The following is a 27,993-nucleotide window of genomic DNA, read 5'->3' as shown; positions in this document are numbered from 1 at the left end:
GGTGGTTTAGCAATTCCATTTCCAAAGATAATATTTCCCATCAGTTTTTAAAAGCTATTTATAAGAAGCATTACTCTACTTTTAAATACATCAAGCATTTCTAAATATCTAGAAAGACTAGATATTTCATATAAGTACTTGTCCACCGAGTACACAACAGCACTGTTAAATAAAATTGCACACACCTAACAATGGGTATAATCTGAGGTATCATACACCAGTAAAATGAAAATGAACCCCAGTAAAAAGAAAACAAAATACCCACCCAGCAAATAGAAATATCAGGATGACATCTGAGCAGCAGACCTAGAGAGTAACCATGAATAACCACTCTTGACAGAGCTGGAAGAAAGATCTCCAGGAAAATGCTGAAACCAGAGCATGTGGAGAATAAATTTCACTAAATAAATAATATGACATGATTGAGAGTTTGGAAAAACTTTAGGATATAATAAAGGAACAGAGTAAGAGGAAATACCAAGGCAAAAAGCAACTTTAAAAAAAATGAAATTCTGCACTGAAAAGTCAGCATCCAAATGTAAAGCAACCAATTATCATTAGAACCAATTATCATTAGAAAATCAGTGGACTTCAAAAGAGAAATGTACTCCAGGTAATAGAAATAATAAATATTATAAATTTTAGAAGTAAAGAAAATAAGTATTCATTTCTTATTCCTACAGGAAACTAGAAAGGTAATTACAGATTTAAGTAGAAAATCTATACAAAAAAAAAAAAAAAAAGCATACTAATGCTTCTTTTTTTCCTAAAAATAAAACTAATACCTGGTTCAATTTTGAGTATTCACTGGGGTGTGAAAACAGGACCCTATGTGTGGACATTCGATTTTGAGTAGCCCAAAAGCTTTGAAACAATTAGTATTCACAGAACACTATATGGCTCTCTAAAACAAACAAACAAAACAATATTTGCATCATGATAGCAATGGAAGTGGAGTTCACTGGTCTTCAATTTTTATAAACAACCTAGAGACAGAGCACAAAAGATTTATAAATTGGTTGCAGATTAGAATGTAAATGTTACCAATCTTTAAAAATATAAAATCACTGCTGAGAGATTTTAAGAAATGGAAGGGAGAATGAGACATAAAATAAAGGAGCTATGATAGCATGCTCTTAGAAAGAAAGGACCCCAGATAATCCATTTCATGAATCTAAACATAAAGGTTTAAGTACATCAGTGACTATAAGTATCTAATCCATTTATAAGGAAGAATAAAGATTGTGATATAACAGTATCAAGAGAGGAACAAGAAGGTTAAAATAGTAAATGACCTAAATTTTCGACCAACATATCAGGAAGTCAATAAATAACATCTAAAGTTGGTAAATCAAAAAATAAAATACAGGAATGTTAATAAGAAATTACAGTTAAAAACAAAAAGAAGCACAAATACAGATCTTCAAAGACAATTGTCTCTCAAAGGCAAAGTTTGAGGTAGCTAAAAGTGGTATAGGATATCTATAAGCTCTTTTGTACAATTAATTTGTGTGAAGGGTACAATGTCTGTGTCTAGATTCCCTTTTTTTTTTTTTTTAATTTTTCCAGGTGAATGTCCAGTTGTTTCAGCACCATTTGTTGAAAAGATTGTCTTTACTCCATGGTATTGCCTTTGCTCCTTTGTCAAAGCTAATTGGCTGTATTTATGTGGGTATATTGATCTTTTTGTTTCTTTTGTGAATACCATACTCATTTGATTACTGTAGCTTTATAGTTAAGTGTTAAAATCAGATGGTATCAGTCTTCTTTCTTCAGTGTTGTGTTGGCTATTTTGGGTCTTTTGCCTCTCTGTGTTAATTTTGGAAATAGTTTTTCAATAACTACCAAATACCTTACCTGAATTTTGAAAGGTGTGGTATTAAACCTAAAGATCAATTATAAAAAAAAAATAGTTATAATTTCTTCCTTAAGTATTTGGAAGAGTTCACCAATGGAACCCATCTGTTGTACTTTCTGATTTGGAGTATTATTAATTATTGATTTGATTTATTTAATACATATAGAGCTACTCAAATTGACTTTTTTGTGTCATTTTGGCCCATTATGTCTTTCAAAGAATTGTTTCATTTCATCTAGGTTTTCTATTTGTTAAGGCTAGAGTTTATATTAATTTTTATTACCTTTTTAATGTCCATGTGATCAGTAATGATGTCCTATTTCATTTATGGTATGAGTAATTGTGTCCTCTCTTGTTTTTTCTTAGTTTACTAAAACCTTATCATCATTATTCATCTTTTAAAAAAACCAGTTTCCAGTTTTGTTTACTTTCTCTACTGATTTCCTTTCTTTGATTTCAGTGATCTCTACTCTAATATTTTTTTTTAAGATTTTATTTATTTATTTGACGGGGGAGAGAGATCACAAGCAGGTAGAGAGGCAGGCAGAGGCGGGGGAAGCGGGCTCTCTGCAGAGAGCCCCATGCGGGGCTTGATCCCAGGACCCTAGCAGAAGGCAGAGGCCTAACCCACTGAGCCACCCAGGTGCCCCTCTCTGCTCTAATTCTTAAAATTTTTCTTCTCCTTATGTGGGATTTTAATTTGCTCCTTTTTTTCCCCCTTAGTTTTCCAAGGAAGTTTAGGTGATTGATTTTATTTACCTCTTTTTCTTTTTATTGTATGCATTTAATGCTGTAAATTCCTTTCTAAGCATTCCTTTCACTGCACCCTACAAATTTTGGTAAGGTTTTTTTTTTTTTTTTTAATTTCATTTAGTTTAAAATATTTTTAAAATTCTCTTGACATTTATCCTGACTCGTGCATTATGTGGAAGCATGTTGTTTAATTTCCATGTAGTTTAATAGTTTGTACTGTGTGCCAGGGACTGATCTACATGTTTAGTATATATTATCTCATTTTAATTTGTTAAATGACAATTTCTATTTTAGAAATAAGCTCCTCTATAAAGAACATAAAACTTAGTAGGAAATATACCCTTACATAATAGTAGTCCCCACAAGTATGTGATTATTTTATCTAATTACATTATATAATAGATATATTATGTATGTAATTTAATTGGCTTCATAGGCATATTATTTTATGTATAAACATAACATACAGATTATATTACAAAATATTTATGTTATGGTTTTGCACTTTATGCATACACTATTAAACATGCATATACATAGGTATGCCACACACACACACACGCAGGACTGAATCAACAGCATCCTCTGTTGTTGCAGAAACTGGCACCCCTGAAGGATGATCCCAGCTCATTTTAGTGGATTTCCAGGAAGTGGTTTGAAGGGTTTTTAGGAAGAGGTTCAATGTATTTTTTCAAATTCCTTTGTGGCCTCTCTTTTTCAAGTTTGCTGCTATGTTGGGCATTTGGGTTTTCTGCTTTTAAATATTTTTGAGTGTTCTACTTACTCATGGATTAAAAAAATTAATAGTACAAATGTAAAATGTACATTGTAAATGTAAATGTAAATGTAAAATGTAAATGTAAAGTGTAAGATGTAAGATGCAATTGCAAGATGCAATTTTACATTTACCTAAATGTAAAATGCAAGACTATAAAACTCCTAAAAGATAACATAAGGAAAAAAACCTAGATGACCTTTGTTATGGCCATGCTTTTTTTGACATAATAACAAAGGTATGATCCATGAAAAAAATACTTGATTTCATTAAAAAATTTCTGCTCTCCAAAAGACAATGTGAAGAGAATAAGAAGATAAGTCACATAAGGAGGAAAAATATTCACAAAACACACATCTGATTTAAAAAAAAACAAAAACAAAACTCTTCTCCAAAATATACAAAGAACTCTTAAAACTCAATAAGAAAGCAGACAACCCAATTAAATAAGCCTATGACATTAATAGACCCCTCACAAAATAGCATATACAGATGGCAAAGAAGCATATGAAAGCATATTCCATATTATATGTAACCAGGAAAAAGCAAATTAAAACAATGAGATATCACTACACACTATTTGGAATGGTCAAAAACCAGAACACTGACATCACCAAATGCTGGTGGAGCAACAGGAACTCTTCTTATATGCTGGCTGAAATGCAAAATAGTATAGCCACTTTTGGAAAATATTTTGGCAATTTCTCAGAAAAATAAATACACTCTTAACATGCAATCCAACAGTTATGACCTTAATATTTACCCAAAGGAGATGAAAACTTATGTCACACAAAACCCACACATGAATGTTTATAACAACTGTGTTAATAACTGCCAAAATTTGGAAGTAATCAAGATGTCCCTAAGTGGGTAAATGGATAAATAAACTGTTATATATATAGAAAATGGAATATTATTCAGCGCTAAGAATAAATGAGCTGTCAAGATGGAAAGACATGAAGAAATATTAAGTGGATATTACTAAGTAAAAGAAGCCAATTCAAAAGGCTACATACAAAAAAAGTATGATTGCAACTACATGACATTGTGGAAAAGGGAAAACTATAGAGATAGTAAAAGGGTCAGTAGTTGCCAGGGGTTAGGGGGTGGGAGGGATAAATAGGTCGAGCACAAACAATTTTTATGGTGGTGAAAATACTCTGAATGATACTATGATGATAGGTACACACCACTATACTTTTGTCAAACCTATATAATACACAACACCAAGAGTAAACCATAACACAACTATGGACTTGGCTGATTATAATGTGTCAATGTAGGTTCACTGATTGTAACAAACACACCACTCATATTGAGAATGATGATAATCGGAGAGGCTACACATGTGTTGTGGCAGGAGATATATGGGAAATCTATGTACCTTCCTCTCAAATTTGCTGTAAACCTAAAACTTTGCTTAAAAAAAAAAGTCTTAAAAGATACCTAGTATTAAAAAACTATCTTATAACCATTAAATAAATGCCAAATTTTCTTAGTGAATATTAATTTTCAATCTGATAAGTAAAAGCTACCTAAATTTTAAATTTGGTATTTTATTTATCTGATACTTTATTAAGGTATAATTTATTAATTAAATTATTAAAATGAGTCAAAAAATAAAATAACTAAAATCCAATGGTTGAATTATTTTAGTTCATAAAATCAACTTGTAAGTTCTCTAAATGTAAATGATAAATATTAATATGTGGTTAAATAAAATATTTTGATACTACATTACCTTTTATGTAGTACATATACACTTACACACCAAAGCTGGCAGTTTAGAATGAAATAAATAAAATTATTTTTCTTCCTAAGTATAAAAACCACTTGATGTAACATGTGAAATCCTCAAAACCAAGATTCGTCCATTCTTTGCCATACCTACACACTAACTTGAATATGTATATATTGAATAACTCTCCAATGAGAATAGATGAAATAATAAAGTAACTGCATGCATTTTATAAACCTATTCTTCTACTACTAAGCCTCCACTACCTGAGTCATGAGAAAAAGTAAAAAAAAAAAAATAGAAATAGAAAACTACTGAAATATGTGAGAAAATGGTATTTATAATTCATTATATACATGAATATACAAAATATACTAATATTATATACCAGATAGACTAATCAATCTACTATTCTTTTGCCATCAGTTGGAAGAAGTTGAACGTAAGGCAAACTCCCTTTTGATTAATTATAATTTTATCTCACATTATGCCTCTTCTTGTTATCAAAATCTAAAGCTCCTTTTGACATTACTTCAACTCTTACAGATCCTACACTAAGTTAATGTACTTCCCAAACTCATCTTTTTTTTCTCCTCTCACCCTTTCTAGGACAACTCTAATGAAAAGATGAGATTATCCACAGAATAGAAAATATTTTAATTCCAAATAAAGCATTTAAATTTGTTATGACTTTACTTCATAGATAAAAATAGACTACCATTTACTTATATTCTCTCAAAAGACATATCAAAAAAGAATGATAATTACTAAACTTAAATACTGGACTTTCAATTGCAGCAATTTATGACTATATACTGCAAAAATTTTTTCTGGTAAAAGCTAAGTAAAACATACTTTTATTACATTGTTCCACTCAACATGAGATAAGACAAAAATCAGGAAAAATAGCTGATATATATGTATATATATACACACACATACATATACATATATATAGGCTATTAGCAGTAAACATATGTAAAAATGGGTTGCTGTGGTAACAAATGCCAAAATCAGTATTGCAATCCTGCGACTAAGCTTGAGGACCAACATAAGATAGAGAAGCAGAATTTTAGTACAATTTAAAGAAATAAAAACTGCAAGTACAAGCAACAAGGAACTAGCAAAAATTATCAAGAATAGTCTTTAAAAAAACAAATGTAGCCTTCAGAAGTATAAAACAAAACTCTTAACACATAAAAACATAAAAATAGATTTTAAAAGAAATTCAACATATATAGAGAGAAAGCTTTCGAAAAAGAAAAAATTTCCAAAAATGCAGCAAAGGGAGATAAGTATGTAAAAATTTTAAAAAAAGAAGTTAAGAAATATGTAAGACAGAATGAGGCAGTATAACCTACATCTAATTACAGCCATGGATAGAATAATTATTTTTTAAATGTTGAGGAAGCAATAGTCACTGCAATAATGAGTAGAAGATTTAAGATATGACAAAAGACATGCTACCCAAACACAGGAATCATAACATAATTCATGGGAAATGAAATAATAGTATACCTATTATGAAAAAACTACTGGACAAGAAGACAAAGATGAAATCTTAAAAGCGGTCAGAAAAATGAAATAAATTTGTAGATATATCTAAATAAGAATTATCTTTAGAAATGATTTGGTTATGTTAAAAAAGCAGAACTAAATACCAAACCAAATATATATGTAAATTGGGAATGTTCCATTCAGAGTTAAAGAGTTTGAAGAGCTCTGTATTATTCAAGTAATTAATTTTAGGTTGTAATACATATGCACATTAAATTTTTAAGGGTAAACACTAAAAAAAAGGAAAAATACATGGTAAAAAAAAGCAATGTATTTTAAAGCAAGGAATGAGAAATAAAAGTATGAAAAGATGAATGTAACACAAAAAAGAAATGGTAGGTGATATATCAATAATCATAAAAGGTATAAAACACCTAAACAAATGTAAGTGAACAAAATTACCAGATAAATAAAAGAGATTATCATCTATATATTATTTTTTACTAAAGCAACAGCTAAACATAACAGAAAATTTTTGAAAGTAAAGGAATATAAAGATGTACTAGTAAATATTAATCAAGAAAGTAGCTATGTAACAGAAAATAGACCACAAGACAAAAAGCATTGCTAGAAAAAGAAAAGTTTGAAGAAAAATTACGTACAATAAACATGAATAAAATAAATGGCTTTTTAAATTTTTTTTTTTTAATTTTATTTATTTGTCAGAGAGAGAGAGAGCGAGCACAGGCAGACAGAGAGGCAGGCAGAGGCAGAGGGAGAAACAGGCAGATTCCAGGACACTGGGATCATGACCTGAGCTGAAGGCAGCCACTTAACCAACTGAGCCACTTAACCAACTAGGCATCCCAGGATTTCTTTATGTTTCACTTTCAAAACAAATTCTAGAACAAATAGTTATTTATAATCTTTGACCCAATAATGTTAATTCTTTAGGCTTATCCCAAAGAAATAATCAGAGATATGTAGAGAGCTTTTATTTACAAAGATGGCCTCATGGAATTATTTGAAATCAAAACAATGGAAATAATCAAAATGAGTAGATACTGGGAGATAAAATATGAAAATATACAAATAATGAAATATACAAATAATGAAGCATTATAAGGACATTAAATTTTGTTTTCTAAAGAATATATATCATCATGAGAAATGCTTATGCTATTCTATGTAAAAATGAATATATAAAATTGTATATTAAATGTGTCAACTATATTAGCATTTTTACTGGAAAACTATATAAAATGTTACTCCAATTTCATTTACTTATGCATATACTTTATATATGTGTGCAAATATATGCATAAAATACCACAAGGAAATAAATATAGCATTGGTTATTAAAAATGATTTAAAATAAAAATACAGAATTTTATCTTCAAAAGATTGAGATCATATCATATCATGAAACATGAAGTCAACCACAAGAAAAAATCTGGAAAGACCACAAATATATGGAGGTTAAATAACATGCTACAAAACAATAAATGGGTCAGTTAGGAAATCAAAGAGGAAATTAAAAAATACATGGACAGAAATGAAAATGAAAACATAATAGTCCAAAACCTTTGGGATGCATCAAAAGCAGTACTAAGAGGAAACTATATAGCAATACCTTAAGCCTACCTTAAGAAGCAAGAAAAATCTTAAACAACCTAACCTCATACCTAAAGAACCTAGAAAAAGAACAACAAAAACCAATGACAGCAGAAGAAGGGGAAAAAATAAAGATTAAGGCAGAAATAAATATTATGGAAACAAACAAAAAACAATAGAACAGATTGGTGAAACCAAGTCGTGGTTCTTTGAAAAAATTAATAAAATTGTTAAATCCCTAGCCATACTTATCGTACATAAAAAAGAAGGGACCCAGATAAATAAAATCACAAATAAGAGAGGATAAATATCAGTCAATACAACATAAATACAAACAATTATAAGAGAAAATTAACAGAAACTATATGCCAACAAATTGGGTAACCTGGAAGAATGGATGAATTCCTAGAAACATAAACTATGAAAACTGAAACAGGAAGAAATAGAAAATTTGAACAGACTGATAACTAACAAAAACATTGAATCAGTAGTCAAATATCTCCCAACAAACAAAAGTCCAGAGCCAGATGGCTTCACAGTGGAATTCTACCAAACACTTAAAAGAGTTAACACCTATTCTTCTCAAATTATTCCAAAAAAAAGAAAAGGAAAGAAAACTTCCAGCTTCATTCTATGAGGCCAGCATTACCTAATACCAAAACCAGATAAAGACTCCAATAAAAAGAGAATTACAGGCCAATATTCCTAATGAACACAGATACCAAAAATCTCATCAATAAAACAGGAGCAAACCAAATACACAATACATTAAAAGAATCATTCTCCACAAAAAAGTGAGATGTATACCAGGGATGCAAATATGGTTCAATATTTTCAAATCAATCAACATGATACACATTAATAAAAGAAAGGATAAGAGTCATATGATCCTTTCAATAGATGCAGAAAAAGCATTTGACCAAGTATGATATCCATTCATGATTTAAAAAAAAAAAAAAAAAACCTTAACAAAGTAGGATTAGAGGGAACATACCTCAACATAATGGAGGCCATATATGAAAAATCCACAGCTAATGTCATCCTCAATGAGGAAAAACTGAGAACTTTTCTGTCAGGAACAAGACAGGGATGTCCACTCTCACCACCATTATTTAACATAGCACTGGAAGCCCCAGACACAAAACTCAAACCAAAAATACAACTAAAAGGGATACAAATTGTCAAGGAAGAAGTCAAACATTCACTATTTGCAGATGACATGATACTCTATATAGAAAATCCCAAAGACTCTACCAAAAAAAATTGCTAGAACTGATAACCAAGTTTGGTAAAGTCACAGAATACAAAATCAATGTACAGAAATTGGCTACATTTCTATACACCAATAATGAAGCATAAGACAGGGAAAACAAGAATCAATCCCATTTACAATTGCACTGAGACCATAAGATACCTGGAAATAAACCTATATACATATATATACAAAACCAATAAAGAGGTGAAAGACTTCTACTCTAAACTATAAAACCCTGATGAAAGAAATTTAAGAACACACAAAGAAGGAAGAGCATTCCATGCTTACGTATTGGAAGAACAAATATTGTTAAAATGTTTATACTACCTACAGCAATCTACACATTTAATACAATCCTTAACAAAATACCAACAACATTTTTCACAGAGCTAGAACAAAGAATCCTAAAGTTTGTATGGAACCACAAAAGACACCAAATAGACAAAGCAACTCTGAAAAAGAAAAAGGAAAGCTGGAGGCATCACAATTCTGGACATAAGCTATATTCTAAAGCTGTAGTGAGCAGAACAGTATGGTACTGGCACAAAAACAGACCCACGTATCTACAAAACAGAACGGAAAACCCAGAAAGGAACCCAAAACCCTATGGTCAACTAATCTTCAACAAAAAATAACCAATGGGAAAAAGACAGTCTCTTCAACAAATGGTGTTGGGTAATTGGACAGCAACATGCAAAAGAATGAAACTAGACCACATCTTACACCATACTCAAAAATAAATTCAAAATGGATGAAAGACCTAAATGTGAGACCTGAAACCATAAAAATCCTACAGAACACAGGCAGTAACCTCTTTGACATGGGCCATAGGAACTTCTTCCTAGATATGTCTCCTGAGGTAAGGGAAACAGCAAAAATAAACTATAGGGACTTCATCAAAATAAAAAGCTTCTGCACAGTGAAAATAAAAGGCGACAAAAATAAAAGGCAATCTATAAAATGGAAGAAGATATCTGCAAATGACCTTTCTAATAAATGGTTAGTATCCAAAATATATAAAGAACTTATAAAATGCAATACCCAAAAAATGAATAACCCAATTAAAAGTGGGGAGAAGGGGCACATGGGTGGTTCAGTTGGTTAAGTGTTCTGCCTTCAGCTGGGGTCCTGGGATTGAGCCCTGCATCAGGCTCCATGCTCAGCAGGAAGCCTGCTTCTCCTTCTCCCTTTGTCCTGTCCCCTGTTAATACTCTCTCTCTCTCCTTCTCTCTCTCTCAAATAAATAAAATATTCTGAAAGAAAAAACAAAAAATACAGAGAAGACATGAATATACATTTTTCTAAAGATATACAGATGGCCAATAAACACATGAAGACATGTTCAACATCCCTCCTCATCAGGGAAATACAAATCAAAGCTTTAAGCAAAACCTCACACCAGTTGCAATGGCTAAAATTAATAACATAAGAAATAACTGGTGTTGGCAAGGATGTGTAGAAAGAGGAATGCTCTGACACTGTCAGTAGAAATGTAAACTGGTGCAGTCACTCTGGAAAAAAGTATGGAGGTTTCTCAAAAAGTTATAAATAGAACTACCCTTCAGTCCAGTAATCACATTATTAAGGATTTAGCCAATGAACACAAAAATATTCATTCAAAGAGATACATGGATTCTGATGTTTATAGCAGCATTATCAACAACAGCCAAATTATGGAAAGAGCTCAAATATCCATCAACTGATCAACAGGTAAAGATGTGGTATATGTATGTATAGTGAAGTATTACTCAACCATAAAAAAGAATGAATCTTGCCAGTTGACATGGGTGGAGGTAGAAAGTATTATGCTAACCAAAATCAGTCAGTCAGAAAAAGACAAGTACCCATATGCTATCACTCATATGTGGAATTTAAGAAACAAGACAAATGATCATACTGAAGAAAAAGAGGAAAACCAAGAAACATAATCTTAACTAATAAAGAACAAACTCATGGTTTTACCAGAGGAAAAGCTGAACAAACTTATGGTTTTACCAGAGGGGAAGCTAGTATGGAGATGGGTGAAATAAGTGATGGGGATTAAGAAGTACTTGTGATGAGCACTGGATATTATATGTAAGTGTTGAATCACTAAATTCTATATCTGAAACTAATATTACACTGTATGTTAACTAACTGGAATTTAAATTAAAATATATAAATAAATAAATAGGAAATATTCCCCACCTCATTCAATGATACTACAGTTTTATAAAAAGACAGTGACTAAAAAGAGAAACAAAGGCCAATTTTGTTCATAAACTAGAAGCATCCTTAAAAAAAAACAGTGAATTAGATCCAACTATACATAAATCAGATAACATATAATGAATAAGTTTAGTTTTATCCCAAGAATGAAAGAGAATGTTCACATTAGAAATTCTATGTTACTCATCACATTAAAATATTAAATGGAGAAAATTATCTCAAAAGCATAAAATTCAATATTAATTCAATATTTAACCCATAAACATGAGAAAAAATTACCATTTACTTATTTTTACCAAAATTAACACTAATTCATGATAAAGCACAAATAAACAAACTTAGCAAGCATGGAAGTAAAGGTTAACTTTTTTAGCCTGGTAAAAAATATCTACCAAAGGCTCACAATTAACATCATTTGCTCATGTTAAAACAACAGAATCATTCCTTTAAAATGAAGAAAAGAATGGGAATACCCACTCCAACCACTTTTACTCAACAACTTTCTAGAGGTCAAAGACCATGCACAAAGATAAGTTTACATAAAATATTGCAGGTTTGGAAAAGGAAAATCACAGCCATCATTATTGATACATGATATTATAAACAATAAAAGTTAAAAAAAAGAAAAGCTTTTGGAAGGGAAACTGTAGCAAGGTTATTGTATTTAAGTTCTACTTAAATAATCAATTACTTAAGTAATCAATTTCATGTCTACAAAATGTCTAACAGGAAGTAACTTTTTTTTTCATTTATACATTCATTCAAATACAAATATTTATGGATATTTACTATTTGCCAGTAATGTTTTTGGAACTGGGAATATATCAGTAAATAAAACAGACAAATAACCCTGCTTTCGTGGAGCTTACATTCTAGAGGAGAAGAGGTACAATAAGGAAGTCAATAATAAGTAAAACACAGATATGTAAGAAAAAGATAAGTAAAACACGTATGGAGGGGGTGGGAAAAAGGCAGGAAAGGGACCAAGAAGGGATTAGGAAATGAGGGGTGGAATTAAAATTTAGATTAGAAAAGTTTAGATTGGGTGGCTATAGGCAGTCTCTTTATAAAGAGATATTTGACTAAAGCTTTAAAGAAAATGAGGGGACAAGCTATTTGGGTATCTGAGAGAAGAATGCAGGCAGAGGAAACCTCAGGTAAAAAGCCTAAAGGCAGGGGCATGTATAGAATGTTCTACAAACAGGTAGGTGGGTAGTGTGGCCACAGTTGAGCCGAAGATGGACGAATAGCAGGAAATGAGATCAGAGAGTTAAAACAAGGCCACATCATGTAGACCAACAGAGGCCATAACAACTTCACTTAAGATAGAACGCCACTAGAAAATTTTAAGCAGACAAATGTTATGGACAGGCTTATGTTTTAAAAGAATCACTCTGGCTGCTGTGTTCCAAGATGACTAAAAGAAAATGAAGACAAAGGAGAGAGAGCAGTTAAAACACTACTGCAATAATCCAAACTAGAGATGATGGAAACAAAAATTCAAGAACAGACCAACAGTGTTAGCAGCCAGGAAAGATGAAGTGTGGACATTTTCAAAGATAGACCCAAAATAATTTCTTTTCATATCTGATGTCAATTGTGTGAGAGAGAAATGACTCAAGGATAACTCCAGAGTTCTCTGGCTAAGTAATTAGAGGAATGAAATTTCCACTAATTAAGATGGAGAAAACTCCTAAAGACAGAGCTTTAGTGGAGAACTGACAGCTAACTGCATGTGTCAAACATGCAGTTGGACATACAAAACTAGAGTTCAGAAAGAGAGCTCAGCATAAGATATGAATTAAGGAGTTGTTAACATATAGGTAATTTAAAACCATGAGACTAGATGAGATCACCTATGGAGTGGTGATGGCAAACAGAAGAGATCCTAGAATTGAGCTCTAGAACACCTCAACATGCAGAAGTTGGAGAGATGAAGTTCAAACAAAAGTTCAAAGCAAAAGTAATGAAAAATTATGAAATCTACCTCCAATATCAAGGTCTAGGAAATAACCAGAAAGTGAATGACTGAGAATGGAATAGGATCACTAAAACAGAGGCTACCAAGGAATTGAAAGTCCTGGGTTATGAAGAATTAAAAATCATGAAAAATTATAGCAGAAATCATTTTTAAGAAAGTGACAATGTCACAGGGATTTTTTTTAATTTAGCAAAAAAAAAAAAAAAGAGAGAGAGAGAGAGAGAAAGTGCCTGTATTAAAAGTTACAGTGAATAGGATAATTTGATGATATGAGAGTCAAGGTAGATTGTATTTATGAAGGAAAGTGGAGAAAGGGACTTGAAAGCAGGAATGAGAAGCAGAGGGGACATTTATCTTAATTCCACATCCAATGTTATGGTTGAGTAAAATACTCAACCATACTCTTAGTACTCAACAGTACTCTTAAGAATGCTACAGAACAGGGTGACCTGGAGTTGGCTCATACTGGCTTATTTTTTAAAAGATTTATTTATTTATTTGAGACAGAGAGAAAGAGAGAGAGAGAGAACACGAGCAGGAGGGGCAGAGGGAGAGGGAGAGAGAGAATCCCAAGCAGACTCCTGCTGAGTGTGAAGCCCATTGTGGGGCTGGATCCCAGGACACTGAGATCATTATCTGAGCCCAAACTCAGAGTCAGACACTTAACCCACTGCTCATCTAGGCACCCCTAGCTCATATTGGTTTATAATTGCTGACTGTGGACATCAATTTCCAATTCCACATTTGGCAAATTATGATGGAAGATGAATAACTCTGACGCATTTATAGCACAGAGACTGGAAAAAACAACAAATCAAGGGGTTTTTTGTTTGTTTCTTCTTCCAAAGAACTATTAAATATTTACTAGCATCCACTGGCTTCAGGAAAAACAATAACTAGGGAAAAACTAGATTTCCATTAGCACAGAAGGGGAAGGTAACATTCGCAGTATTAGTTAAAAATACAGAGGATTTGCTGGCCAGTAATCTTGAGTTGCAACCAGTACACAGAAAAAGTTTCAGGAGTCAGGAAGAGAGATTGGGTCAGAAAAAGTGATAGGGGCGCCTGGGTGGCTCAGTGGGTTAAAGCCTCTGCCTTCGGCTCAGGTCATGATCCCAGGGTCCTGGGATCGAGCCCCGCATTGGGCTTTCTGCTCCGCGGGGAGCCTCCTTCCTCCCCTCTCTCTCTCTGCCTGCCTTTCTGCCTACTTGTGATCTCTCTCTGTCAAATAAATTAAAAAAAAAAAAAAGAAAAAAATTAAAAAAGAAAAAAAGAAAAAAAAATAAAAAGTGATATAAGGAAATGCAGGGAGAGTTAGAATTCTGGAGCAAATGAACTGGGAGTCCCGAACTCCTTATAAACACTAAATATGATAGATACAAGGTATGAGTGTCAAAGAAAGACATTAAGGTTGGGCAGGCCAAGAACATGTGTTGCTCAGAATCTCCCGTTTGGCTCCTGCTGACAAAAGCATGTCCTGTAGGTGGGTGGTCTTATTCTGCATACTTGGGCACTCTGTTGTCTCCTGCCAATGGTGTCCTGCAGAGGTGTGGTCTTACTCCAGGCTTGAGAGTTCCCTCTCCACTCCTGCTGATAGAGGAGGTGTGGAGTCGGACAGAAGGTGTATCTTGCACTGAGCTCAGAGGCTCCTTCCTGATTTCTGTTGAAGAAAGCCTCAAAGCCAACAAAGGAACAGGTTATTTAACTACTTGTAAATATCATTTATAATAGCAAAAAATTATAAGGCACTTGGAATTACATTTAACAAAAACATGTACGAGATCTGAATGAAATTATAAAAATGTTACTAAAAGATATTAAAGAAAATCTGAATATATGGGGAGATAAACTATGTTCATTAATGCATCAAAACACTCCATACCAAAAGATGCTAATTATCATTACATTGATCTATAAAACCTAAGCTATTTAAAAGTCCTTAGAAATTTTTTTAGAAATTTGACAAGTCTATTTTAAAATATACAGAGAATTACAGAATAACAAAGTGCTTCTGAAGAACATAAATAAGGTTGAGAAAACTGCTCTAAGATATATCCAAACTTATTAAAAAGTATAATAACTAAAAGCATAGAAATTGCACTGGAGTAAACAATTAAACATAATATAAAGAAAGCCACATGTATCTAGAAACTCACGGAAACTAGTTAAATGACAGAGTTGATACTGCAGACCACTGGGCAAAAAGAAAAACCATATGATAAATTGTGCTAGGACAAACAATTTTCTTAATGAAACAACAACAAAAAAATAGATTCCTGCTTCATTCCACAATTTTAAATAATTGATTTTAAAGAAATTAAATATTTTAAATTGGGAAGCAAAATTTTATGAAGAGATGTCCAGTCCAAACTAGACTTTATAGATTCAACTCTCTTCCTATTTTTACCTACAAGGTACAACTATAAATCCTGAAATAATGCAAGAAAACCAAAGTGGAACTCCAAAGAGGTAAAATAAGAACTGGTTAGAGATACCAAGATTAGAAAAAAAGTGTGCAGCAGGATATTTTACTACCTCCCACCCAAAGAAAAGAAGATGATACAGGTCCAACCCCTAACCAAATTTAAAAAAACAATATGTTCTCTGATCATGATCAAATCAAACCAGAAATCAATAGTAAAAAGATATCAAGTAAAATATTTTAAATCCACAGAGATTATACAACATGCTTCTAAGTAATCCATAGGTCTAAGAGGAAATCTCAAAGGAAATAAAAAGAAAAATATACAGAACTGAATGAAAATGAAAGTGCAACATATCAAAATATGTAAGATGTAGCTAAGGCAGCTGAGAGGGAAATTTATAGCACTGTATGCTTACATTACATAAGAGGAAATGTCTGGAATCACTAATCTAAGTTTTTACCTCAAGAAAGCAGAAAGAGAAGAGCACTATGAAACTCAAAGCTAGAAAAATAACAAAGGAAATAATAAATATAGCAGAAATCATTGAAATTGAATATAGAAAAATAATTCAGAAAATCAGGAAATAAAAAGTTTTTTAAAGAAGTTAGTAAAATTGATAAAACTCTTATCTACAAAGATTGACAAAAATAAAAAGGGAGAAGACACAAATAATATCAAGAATAGAACAGAGATGAGAAGGGAGTTGAGGGAAATTGGAAGGGGAGGTGAACCATGAGAGACTATGGACTCTGAAAAACCACCTGAGGGTTTTGAAGGGGCGTGGGGTGGTAGGTTGGGGGAGCCAGGTAGTGGGTATTAAGGAGGGCACGGATTGCATGGAGCACTGGGTGTGGTGCAAAAACAATGAATTCTGTTACGCTGAAATTAAAAAAAAAAAAAAGAAAGAAAGAAAAGAATGGAACAGAGAATACCACTATATATCCTGTAGTCATTAAAAGTATAATAGGGGACTAAAGAACTTAATGCTGAGTATAAATTTAGCAATTTAGAAAGGACCAATTTCTCAAAAAACACAAACTACCAAAATTCAATTAAAATTAAATAATCTGAGGTCCTAAAACTAGCAAAGAAAGTGAATTTATAATTAAAAGAAATTCTCATGCCTAGGTAATTTTTTAAAAGATTTGTAACGATTTCATTTATTTACTTGACAGAGAAAGAAAGGCAGAGGAGAGAGCTTAAGCAGAGGGAAGAATAGAGGGAGTGGGACTCCACACTGAGTTCAGAGCCCAACACAGGGCTCCATCACCACCCTGACATGAGCCAAAAATCCAGAGTGGGATTTTTTTTTAAAGATTTTATTTATTTATTTGACAGAGAGAGATCACAAATAGGCAGAAAGGCAGGCAGAGAGAGAGAGAGGAGGAAGCAGGCTCCCTGCTGAGCAGAGAGCAGGATGTGGGACTCGATCCCAGGACCCTGAGATCATGACCTGAGCCTAAGGCCGTGGCTTAACCCACTGAGCCACCCAGGCGCCCCAGAGTGGGATGTTTAACTGACTGAGCCACCCAGGCACCTCCAGATGGTTTCATTATAGAATTCTGCCAAATATTTTTAAAAGAATTAGTATCTACTCAGCAATAAAGAAAGGAAAAAATATTGATCTATGCAATAGCTTGGATGAATCTCAATGGAATTACAGTGAGTGTAAAAGTCAACTCCCAAAAGTAAAATGCCATATGATTACATTTAAATAACAAACTTGAAATGACAAAAGTTTAAAGATAAAGAACACATTAGCAGTTGTCTACGGTTGGGAATTAGAGGAATAAGGTGGAGGGAAACAGTATGATTATAAAAGGGCAACACCAAGAACCTTGTGGTGGTGGAATTGTCCCATACTTTGATTGTATCAATGTCCATATCCAGATCGTGATATTATATTTTGTTTTTTCAAGATGTTACCACTGGAAGAAAGCTATAGAAAAGTGTACAGGATCTCTTCATTATTTCTTACAAGTGCACACAATTCTACAACTATCTCAAAATAAAAAGGTTAGTCTAAAAAAATTACAGAGATATTGGTGGAACAGTTAAATTTAAATAAATTCTATAGATTAAATCATAGTATGGTATAAATTTTAATTTTTTAAAGATTTATTTATTTTAGAAAGAGAACATGAGTGGGAGGGGCAGAGGGACAGGGAGAAAATCTCAAGCAGACTCCATGCTGAGTGTGGAGACTGACCTCCATGCAGGGCTCTATTTCACAACCATGAGATTACAGCCTGAGCCAAAACCAAGAGTCTGACACTTAACCATCGACATCACCCAGGCACCCCTAAATATTGAATTCTTGATTTAAATAATTATATTGTGGTAATATAATAGAGTGTCTATGTGTTGAGTAATTATACACTAAAATATCTCATAAAGGGAAAAAATATACAATATGGAAATAAAAGAAACATACAAGCACAGAATTCTGACCTTGGGATAGGAAAGGATCTCTTAAGCATTGTCAATAATTCTTCCATAAAAAAAAGTATTAGTAAATTTGACTACATTAAAATAAATAACTTTGTGGGGTTTTTTAATAAAATTGCATATATTTAAGAAATAAAGCATGGCAAAATGAAGAACTAGTTATTAAAAAAGCACAATGAAGAAATAAATACAAGTCATCATCTGGGACAAGATAGCTGCATTCATATGACTGGTCAAGGAACTATTATCTAAGGAATTATTATCTAAGAAATATTGCAAATATACCTAAAAAGAGCAACTACCTACTTGAAGATGTCAAAATTTATGACATGACATTTCACAGAAGCTAACTTCATAAATCTGAGTAGAAAATAAAATAAATAGGAATACATTATTGCTAAATATATTGTTTATATAAATAGAAATAAATATGAATCAGAATAAAAACAAGAAATACTAATTATTCTTAGGCTTTTAATTATACTATTTATTTTGAATAAAATATTATGTATTATGAATAAATATTTTGATTAATATATTTCCTCAGACATTTTTAATGAATTATTTCAACTGATGACATTCAAAATTATCAAGTTATAGGCATTAAAATTCCCATTTGCACATGGTTATAGAATTTTTAATACCTCCCACATTTTCAAACTCTAAAGAAAATGCAAAACTTATTTCCTTTTTAGCAACTTTATGTCTGATAAATTGATTTAACTATTAAATTTATGAATAGCCCATAAAGAATAGAGAGCATATTCAACTTAACTATTAATCAGAAAAATTAAGACCCAATAGGTAATGTATTTTACTAATTAGATTGACAAAAATTAAGAACATTGGCAATACCAAGTGCTGGAAAGCAAAGAGTAATAGAAATTCTGTGTGTGGGTTTGTTAATATGTTCAACTTATTTGGAAAAGAATATGACACTTACAGTAAAATCCTCATCCCTAATAACACAGCAATTCCATTCCTATATTAGTATGCAACAGAAAGTCTTCTATACAGGCACTAGAGATATATAAGAATATTCATGGAAGCATCATTTATTAGACCAAGACTTTAGAAACAAAATTAATAGGATGGTTAATAATAGGTGTTAATAATAGGACAGAAAAGTAAATATTGTGGAACAAAATACAGCTACATATGGCAACATGAAAGAATCTTAGAAACAAATACCAAATAAAAAACCAAGTTTCACCCAAAGAAGAAATAATCTAATCAAGAAATAGGCAGAGGACATGAACAGACATTTCTGCAAAGACATCCAAATGGCCAACAGACACATGAAAAAGTGCTCCATATCACTAGGCATCAGGGAAATACAAATCAAAACCACAATGAGATATTACCTCACACCAGTCAGAATGGCTAAAATCAACAAGTCAGGAAATGACAGATGCTGGCGAGGATGCGGAGAAAAGGGAACCCTCCTACACTGTTGGTGGGAATGTAAGCTGGTGCAGCCACTCTGGAAAACAGCATGGAGGTTCCTCAGAATGTTGAAAATAGAACTGCCCTATGACCCAGCAATTGCACTACTGGGTATTTACCCTAAAGATACAAATGTAGTGATCCGAAGGGGCACATGCACCCTAATGTTTATAGCAGCAATGTCCACAATAGCCAAACTATGGAAAGAATCTAGAAGTCCATCAACAGATGAATGGATAAAGAAGATGTGGTATATATACACAATGGAATACTCTGCAGCCATCAAAAGAAATGAAATCTTGCCATTTTCAATGACATGGATGGAACCAGAGGATACTATGCTGAGCAAAATAAGTCAATCAGAAAAAAACAATTATCATATGATCTCCCTGATATGAGGAATTTACCATCAAATTCCTCAGAATGGGGGCTTGAGAGACAGCAAAGGAGAAAATGAAACAAGATGGGATTGGGTGGGAGACAAACCAAAATTTTGTTTTAATCTCACAAAACAAACTGAGGGGTGCAGAGGTGGGGGTTATGGAGAGTGTGGTTGGGTTATGGACATTGGGGAGAGTATGTGATATGGTGAGTGCTGTGAAGTGTGTAAGCCTGACTATCACAAGAAATGAAAGCAAGAAATGAAAGTGTGTAAGACCTGTACCCCTGGGGCAAATAATACATTATATGTTAATAAAAATAATTTTTTAAAAATCCTAAAATTTGTATAAAACTGCAATACCCAAATAGCCAAAGCAATCCCAAGAAAAAAGAAAAAAACTGGAGGTAGTATCACACTTTTGATTTTCAAACCATACTACAAAGCTACAGTAATCAAAACAGTATAGTACTGACATAAAAACAGACACACAGACCAAAGGAACAGAATAGAGAGTGCAAAAATAAACTCCCATATACACGGTCAACTAGCATTTGACAAAGGAGCCAAGAAATTCCAATGGGGAATGCACAGTCTGTTTAATAAATGGTTTTAAGAAAACTGGATAATCACATACAGAAAAATTAAACTGTATACCTATCTTACACCAGTCACAAAAACTAACTCAAAACTCATTAACCATCATACCTGACAGCATAAAACTCCTGGAGAAAAAAACTTCTTGATCCTGGTCTTGTCAATGATTTTTTGGATATGACACCAAAAGCACAAGAAATGAAAGCAAAAATCAAATGAGATTATATCCAAAAAAGCCTCTGTGCAGCAAAAGAAACAATCAACAAAATGAAAAGGTGACGTATTGAATAGAAGAAAATATTTGCAAGCCACCTATCTAATAAAGGATAAATATCTAAATACATAAAGAACTCACACAGCTCAGTAACACAAAAAAACTATAATCCAATTAAAATATGGGCAAAAGAATGAAATAAATATTTTCCAAAGAATACATTCAAATAGCCAACAGGTACATGTAAAGATTCTTAACATCATTAATCGTCAGGAAAATGGAGATCAAAACCACAATGCGATATCCTTTCATACCTGTTACAAGGGCTATTATCAAAAAGACAATACATAACAACTGTCAATAAGGATGTGGAGAAAAGGGAACCCTTGTGCACTGTTGAAGAGAATGTAAGCTGGTACCACCACTATAGAAAATCGTATGAGAGTTCCTCAAAAAAATAAAAATAGCACTACTATATGGTCCAGTAATTCCATTTCTGAATATAGATCAAAAAAAATGAAAACAAGATCTCCAAAAGATATCTGCATTCCCTTTGATTATAGCATTATTTATAATTGCCAAAATATAAAAACAAACTAACCATATGTCAATGGATGAATGAATAAACAAGATGTGATGTGTATACACACATACACAGACACACACAATGGATTAGCTATATACACACACACACACAATGGATTAGCATTCAGCTGTGAGACAGAAGGACATTCTGCCATTTTTGACAACACTGATGGGCCTTGAGAATATCATGCTAAATGAAACAAGTCAGAGAAAAATAAATACTATATGATAGCATTTATATATGTGAATCAAAAAAGCAAAAACTCATAGAAGCGAAGTATAGAATGGTGATTACCAGGAGCTGGAGGGTGGGGACATTGGGAAGATGTCAGTCAAAGTACAAACTTGCAGGGAAAAAAATTTAAAAAGAAATATTAACAAAAATTATTACTTGGTAAGGGGGAGGAATTCACTTTATTCTGTACTTAATCACTTTTGTAATGCCCAAATTTTTCTATCATGTTGTAGGTATTATGTTAAATATTTTAATGCACTGAAAAAGATATACTATGCATAAATATTAAAAATGTTTATCCTATATTCAGTAGCTTTTTGCCACACAAAAGCCAACTTTGCATTACTAATGTAAAGTTTTATAAGCCATAAGCACTTAATGAATCAACAAATCATTTCTAAGAATGACTTGCTACCTTAAAGAGAATGCCTATGCCATAAGAAGATGAAAATGTTCCTAATGACAATAGCCACCATCACACAGAAAATTCTTAACTCTGTTTTTTTTCTTTATTTGAGGTGATTTATGTGTTCTTCTATTCCCAAATGAGAACAAGAACTACTTGATGACAGCAAGAGAGTGAGCCACAACCACTACTTGCATTCAGCAGAGACTCAAAAACAGAGGAGTGAGAAAGCTTTAAGGTGGCAAGAACAGAAGATCCATCCTGATGGGAGACCACTGGCACAAGGAAGCTAGAGGCAGGCTGACAAAAAAAGATCAACCCCAAACACCATAAATCCTAAATTAATAATGGTAATAGAGGAAGAGTAAAATCCTAATCTGAATATTAAGAAAGTAATTGCCAAAGCCTAAGTATAACCTAAAATTGTTTAGTTTATTCAATGTAATGTATAATATTGGATTCTAATGCATACCTTTGAAGAAAAAAAGTTTATTGATATTATTAGCTAAATAAAAGGTTTATTACATTATTTTAACTCATAAAAATCTATTGTTCTTATAGAATTACTACTACTAAATATTATAATTTAAGTATTTTCATTTGTAAATAAATATCAGCTATTTTAGAACTTACAGGTAACAACATGTACTTTGTAAGAAAATTCATTACCTCAGATAGACATTCATGCAAATTTCATAACAAGAAATTAAACCTCTTACAGTTTTATGAGCTTTTTTCCCTTCCTCATTTTTGATCTCAGACCACACATTTTAATACCACATTTTCTTTCATCACTATGTAAGTATTTAAATACCAGCCTGATTGCAAAGCAAAGGTACTCAGATAAAAGGAGATTCTTAAGTGGGCCATCATTCTTCCCATTCTACTTTTAAAGAAAACTAAGAAAAGTTTAAAGTTATACGATGAAAAAAGAAAGGCATGATGTGGGAGTTACTTTTTTCGGAAAGAGTAAGCAGAAAACTTAGTAAGTGAGCACACATGCCTGCGATTAAGTTGGGGTAGGTAGCAGACTGATTCACTAAGTTGTCTCTGCCGCCAATAAGAGTATGTCCCTCACATATTAGTCAACATTTGAGGACCTCCATGTTTATCTATAAACCAAGGGGCTTGGAAAATATAACCTCTAAATTCCTCTTCCAATAAAATAATGTTACCATATGATTTCATGGATCTGCATAATTGAGAGTTAAGCAGGAATTAATGGAAATAAGAACAAAAAGTCATACCTTTTTATTATCTTTTATCCTTGTTTTACATTTGGTTTTTTCCCTGGCTTCACGAAGACCTTTCTGAGTAGGACCTTCTGGTGCATTTTCTTTTTCAGAATTAGGAACTACAAGATAACACAATTTATTCTTAGTATCTATACTATTTCTCCACAATAAATATAACTTTAGTCAAACATATGAAAGCCAAAGTCATAACGATACATGTATTTTTAATGCATTAAACTAATAATATTAAAATACGACAAAATGTTTTAAGTGAGTTATCAAATTTATTTCCCCAAAATTCAGGGTGTCATTACTGCAAGGTCAGTGAAATGGCATGATGAACCAGTTAGAGATCATAGCAGCCAATCTTGCATTACATTATATCCAATTCCTGTCATGAGGTTTAATGTGTATACAAGTAAAGTTGAAAAGGGTCAAGGAGAGAATGATAAGCAATGACAAAACTTCCCAGGTGGAATTGGATAATAAATAATGGATTTTTAAAAGAATGTTGTATTAATAAAATATTATTCTTTATGGTTCCCAATGTTGAGAAAAACAGAAAGGAAAACATTAGGTAATATTCCAATGGGTTGTAACATTAGTCTCCAAACTCTCCTGGACATAAAGAACAATCCTACTAAAAACCAACTGAGGGAAAAATAAAAGTGACAGGGAAAGTCTTTCTTTTACACATCCTTCCACATACATATACCTACTTAGGTATACATTATTTCCTCTTTCATTTCTAAACAGGAAACTAATTGCAAATAATTACTAAAATTATAATGATTAACTCTGAAATAAAAGAAATAACTAAATGTTCTAAATTAACACTAGATTTGTAATAGAGAAAAGATAAACACAAAAATTTCTTGATGAGTCCACACTCTTAAAAAATTCTAAGGTAATAAAGGCAAGGGAGCATATAGCTGGCATTTAGATTCTTACCAATCTGACTTTTCCTATTCAGTACCAGTTTCGGACATAGGAGAAAATCTCCAAAATAACCCTGACAGTAACACTAAAACAAAATATTGAATAACACAGTTCTACATGAAAGTACTTAGAAGACTTCAAACACTTGGGTGTCCAGACTACCTATCCTCCCTGAATGGTGCTAACAGTTAGAGCCCCACAGCATCTGGGAAGTCAAAGTGTGGGGGAAAGGCAACAATTACATTTTCATTTAAAAAAAATTTTCACTTCCATTAGTGAAAATTTTTACTACTAGTTCTCTCTTATTATCATCTCCTTTTCAACAACCAACAGTGACATCCTGATAATGATAATAATTTAAAATAATAATAATTAGCATTTATGCCCCATTGATTTTTTTTACTACATAACAGCCACTGGTTTAAACAATTTGCATGTATAATTTCATAAAATCCTGTCAACAACCCCATCAAGGTCACTACCTTTTGTTCTCCTTTATATATAAGAAAAATATATATAATAATATCTATAGGGGAAGCAATGAGAAAGCAGTAGAGAAACCCAGGATTCCAGCAGGTAGTTCTTTTTTTTTTTTTTTATAAGATTTTATTTATTTATTTGACAGGCAGAGATCACAAGTAGGCAGAGAGGCAGGCAGAGGGACAGAGGAGGAAGCAGGATCCCTGCCAAGCAGACAGCCCGATGCGGGGCTCAATCCCAGGACCCTGGGATCATGACTTGAGCCAAAGGCAGAGGCTTTAACCCACTGAGCTACCCAGGCGCCCCCCAGCAGGTAGTTCTAAAATAAGAACATGAGCAGATCTTAGGTAGCATGCAAAACATGACTAAGCACCACTTCATAAGAGAAATAAAAATCTAGAAGCAAACAAACAAAATGCTAAGGATAATAAATCAAAGTCAAAAACTAAGAAAGCCTTGGTTTGTAAGTATATGTAATTTTCCCACAATAAAATGAAATTACAAAAGTTCACACTTAATCATGTTTTAGAAAATATTCAACACTTATAACCAAAACATGAGAATAAACATTGCAGAATACATGTGGAATTAGCAGAGAAATAACACTTCTCAATTGTTTCTTGATGTAGCAAGTACAAACATGATTTCCATTCTCCATCAGATAAACATCACTTTCACTTGCATAAAGATTTACAGAACAAATAAGAGGCTCAGACATTAAAGTCTATGACATTCATGGTTAAGCGCATATAATTCTCAAATTCCATATAGTGCTTCTTAATGTTTAGTAATATCCTAGTGAATTCCATGTCTCTATCATAGCATCTTTATGTTTATCACACCTAATGCTTATTAATGACAGGCCTATATTACTGATTGGGGCTGTGCAGTTTCCCAGATTTTATTTGGGCACAATCAACATATTAAAGTATAATTTTTAAAGAGAAATGAAGCAAACATCAAAGAAACACTTTTGCATTTATAGAAATTTTGTCTATTGTACCTCCAGTGCTATATTTCATCCTTTAACAATTCTTTATGTATGTACACATTCATTGAATATGTTCAGGCCCTTCATTAAATATTAAAACTGTGCAAAACTAGAAGACAATAGGGGAAGCATGGGAAAACTGAGTGAGAAGAAATCAGAGAGGGAGACAAACCATGAGAGACTCTTGACTCCAGAGAAACAAACTGAGGGTTGAGGATGGGGGGGCGGGGGGGCGATGGGGCAACTGAGTGATGGGCGTGGGCACGGGGTGTTATGAGCAACTGATGAATCATTGAACACTACATCAACAACGAATGCTGTACTATGTGTTGGTTAACTGAACATAATAATAAAAAATAAATAAATAAAAAATAAAATTTTAAATGCATGAATATATTGACTTAACAAAATAAATACATAAGCACCTACATTGTGCCAGTCACTAATTCTCCTTCAGATTAAACCCAGCTGAAAAGAGAATTATTTAATTGAAAAAGGTTTTGAAGAGATTATCCACAATTTGGCCCAGAGGGCTAAACAGAAAATATCTAAGAGATTAGATCATATGTAAGCTAAAATGAGGAAATCAAGCACATATCTAATTGTAATTCAGAAAAAGGCAAATAGAGGTAAAGGGGAAGAGGTTTTTCTTTAAATTTACTTTATTTTTACTTTAATTTATTTTATTTTATTTATTTATTTGACAGAGAGAGATCACAAGTAGGCAGAGAGGCAGGCAGAGAGAGAGGGAAGAAGCAGGCTCCCTGCCGAGCAGAGAGCCTGATGCGGGGCTCGATCCCAGGACTCTGAGATCATGACCTGAGCCGAAGGCAGAGGCTTTAACCCACTGAGCCACCCAGGCACCCCCATTTTTACTTTAATTTTATTTTCTAACCTAGGCCATATATTCCATATAGTCATATGAAATTGGTATCTTATAATGCAATTCTGAGCAGCAACAAATGCCAACTTTAAAAGCAGTAATTTATTAAGCTAAAAACCTTATGGAATACTTTGCTTTACTCCATATGACATCTTTTTCCTGTATGAACATCTGAAGTCAGCTTTCACAGTTGTTTTTCACTTCATCTAACACTTCCAGTTTCTAGATGTTCATCCTGAATTCAAAATCTTCTATCATAAGTTATAAGATATATTAAAATACAATTATACATATCTTCTAAACCTGTTTTGGAAATAGGAATTATTGCATTCAAACTGTGACCTTATAAGAACGCAAAGTAATATAAGTTAATAACACAAACATATCAAAATCAGCATATTGATAAACTTATTTGAAATTAAGTAATTTGTACAAATACTGCTTTCATCTCAAAATACATAATATTAAAGTGTTTCAAAATACATAATATTAAATACATAATATTAGTTTCTTGTAAATATTTGATATATATTATATTTCATAACAATGAAGAAAAATAGTACAAAATTGTCCCTTTAAATATCTAATCAATAATAATTCATTAAGGAATTTTTCTATTATTCTACATACCATACAAGAATAAATGTAGAATTAAAAACCTTTTTAGGTGAGAAAGTTCAGTACTATAGTATTAATAATATTCTCTCTGGGTAGTACAATTATGGATAATTTTAAAAATAAAGTTTATCAGGGGCCCCTGGGTGGCTCAGTGGGTTGGGCCGCTGCCTTCGGCTCAGGTCATGATCTCAGGGTCCTGGGATCGAGTCCCACATCCGGCTCTCTGCTCGGCGGGGAGCCTGCTTCCTCCTCTCTCTCTGCCTGCCTCTCCGCCTACTTGTGATCTCTCTCTGTCAAATAAATAAATAAAATCTTTAAAAAAAATAAAAAAATAAAAAAAAATAAAGTTTATCATTTGACAGAGAGAGATCACAAGTAGGCAGAGAGAGAGGAGGAAGCAGGCTCTCCACTGAGCAGAGAGCCCGATGCGGG

General features: G+C 32.6%; 1 protein-coding gene across 1 annotated transcript in view; it reads right to left on the bottom strand.

The window, feature by feature from the left end:
* Window positions 1–27,993, bottom strand: part of SPAG16 (sperm associated antigen 16) — a 1,019,820-nt gene that overhangs the window by 923,137 nt on the left and 68,690 nt on the right. The window contains exon 9 of the mRNA XM_059392666.1: window positions 23,663–23,769. Coding sequence (XP_059248649.1) covers window positions 23,663–23,769 — 107 coding nt within the window. The remainder of the gene's footprint in view (window positions 1–23,662; window positions 23,770–27,993) is intronic.

This window comes from Mustela nigripes, chromosome 3 (assembly GCF_022355385.1).
Source record: "Mustela nigripes isolate SB6536 chromosome 3, MUSNIG.SB6536, whole genome shotgun sequence".
Lineage (NCBI taxonomy): Eukaryota > Metazoa > Chordata > Mammalia > Carnivora > Mustelidae > Mustela > Mustela nigripes.
This window is presented reverse-complemented; position numbering and strand designations above follow the sequence as displayed.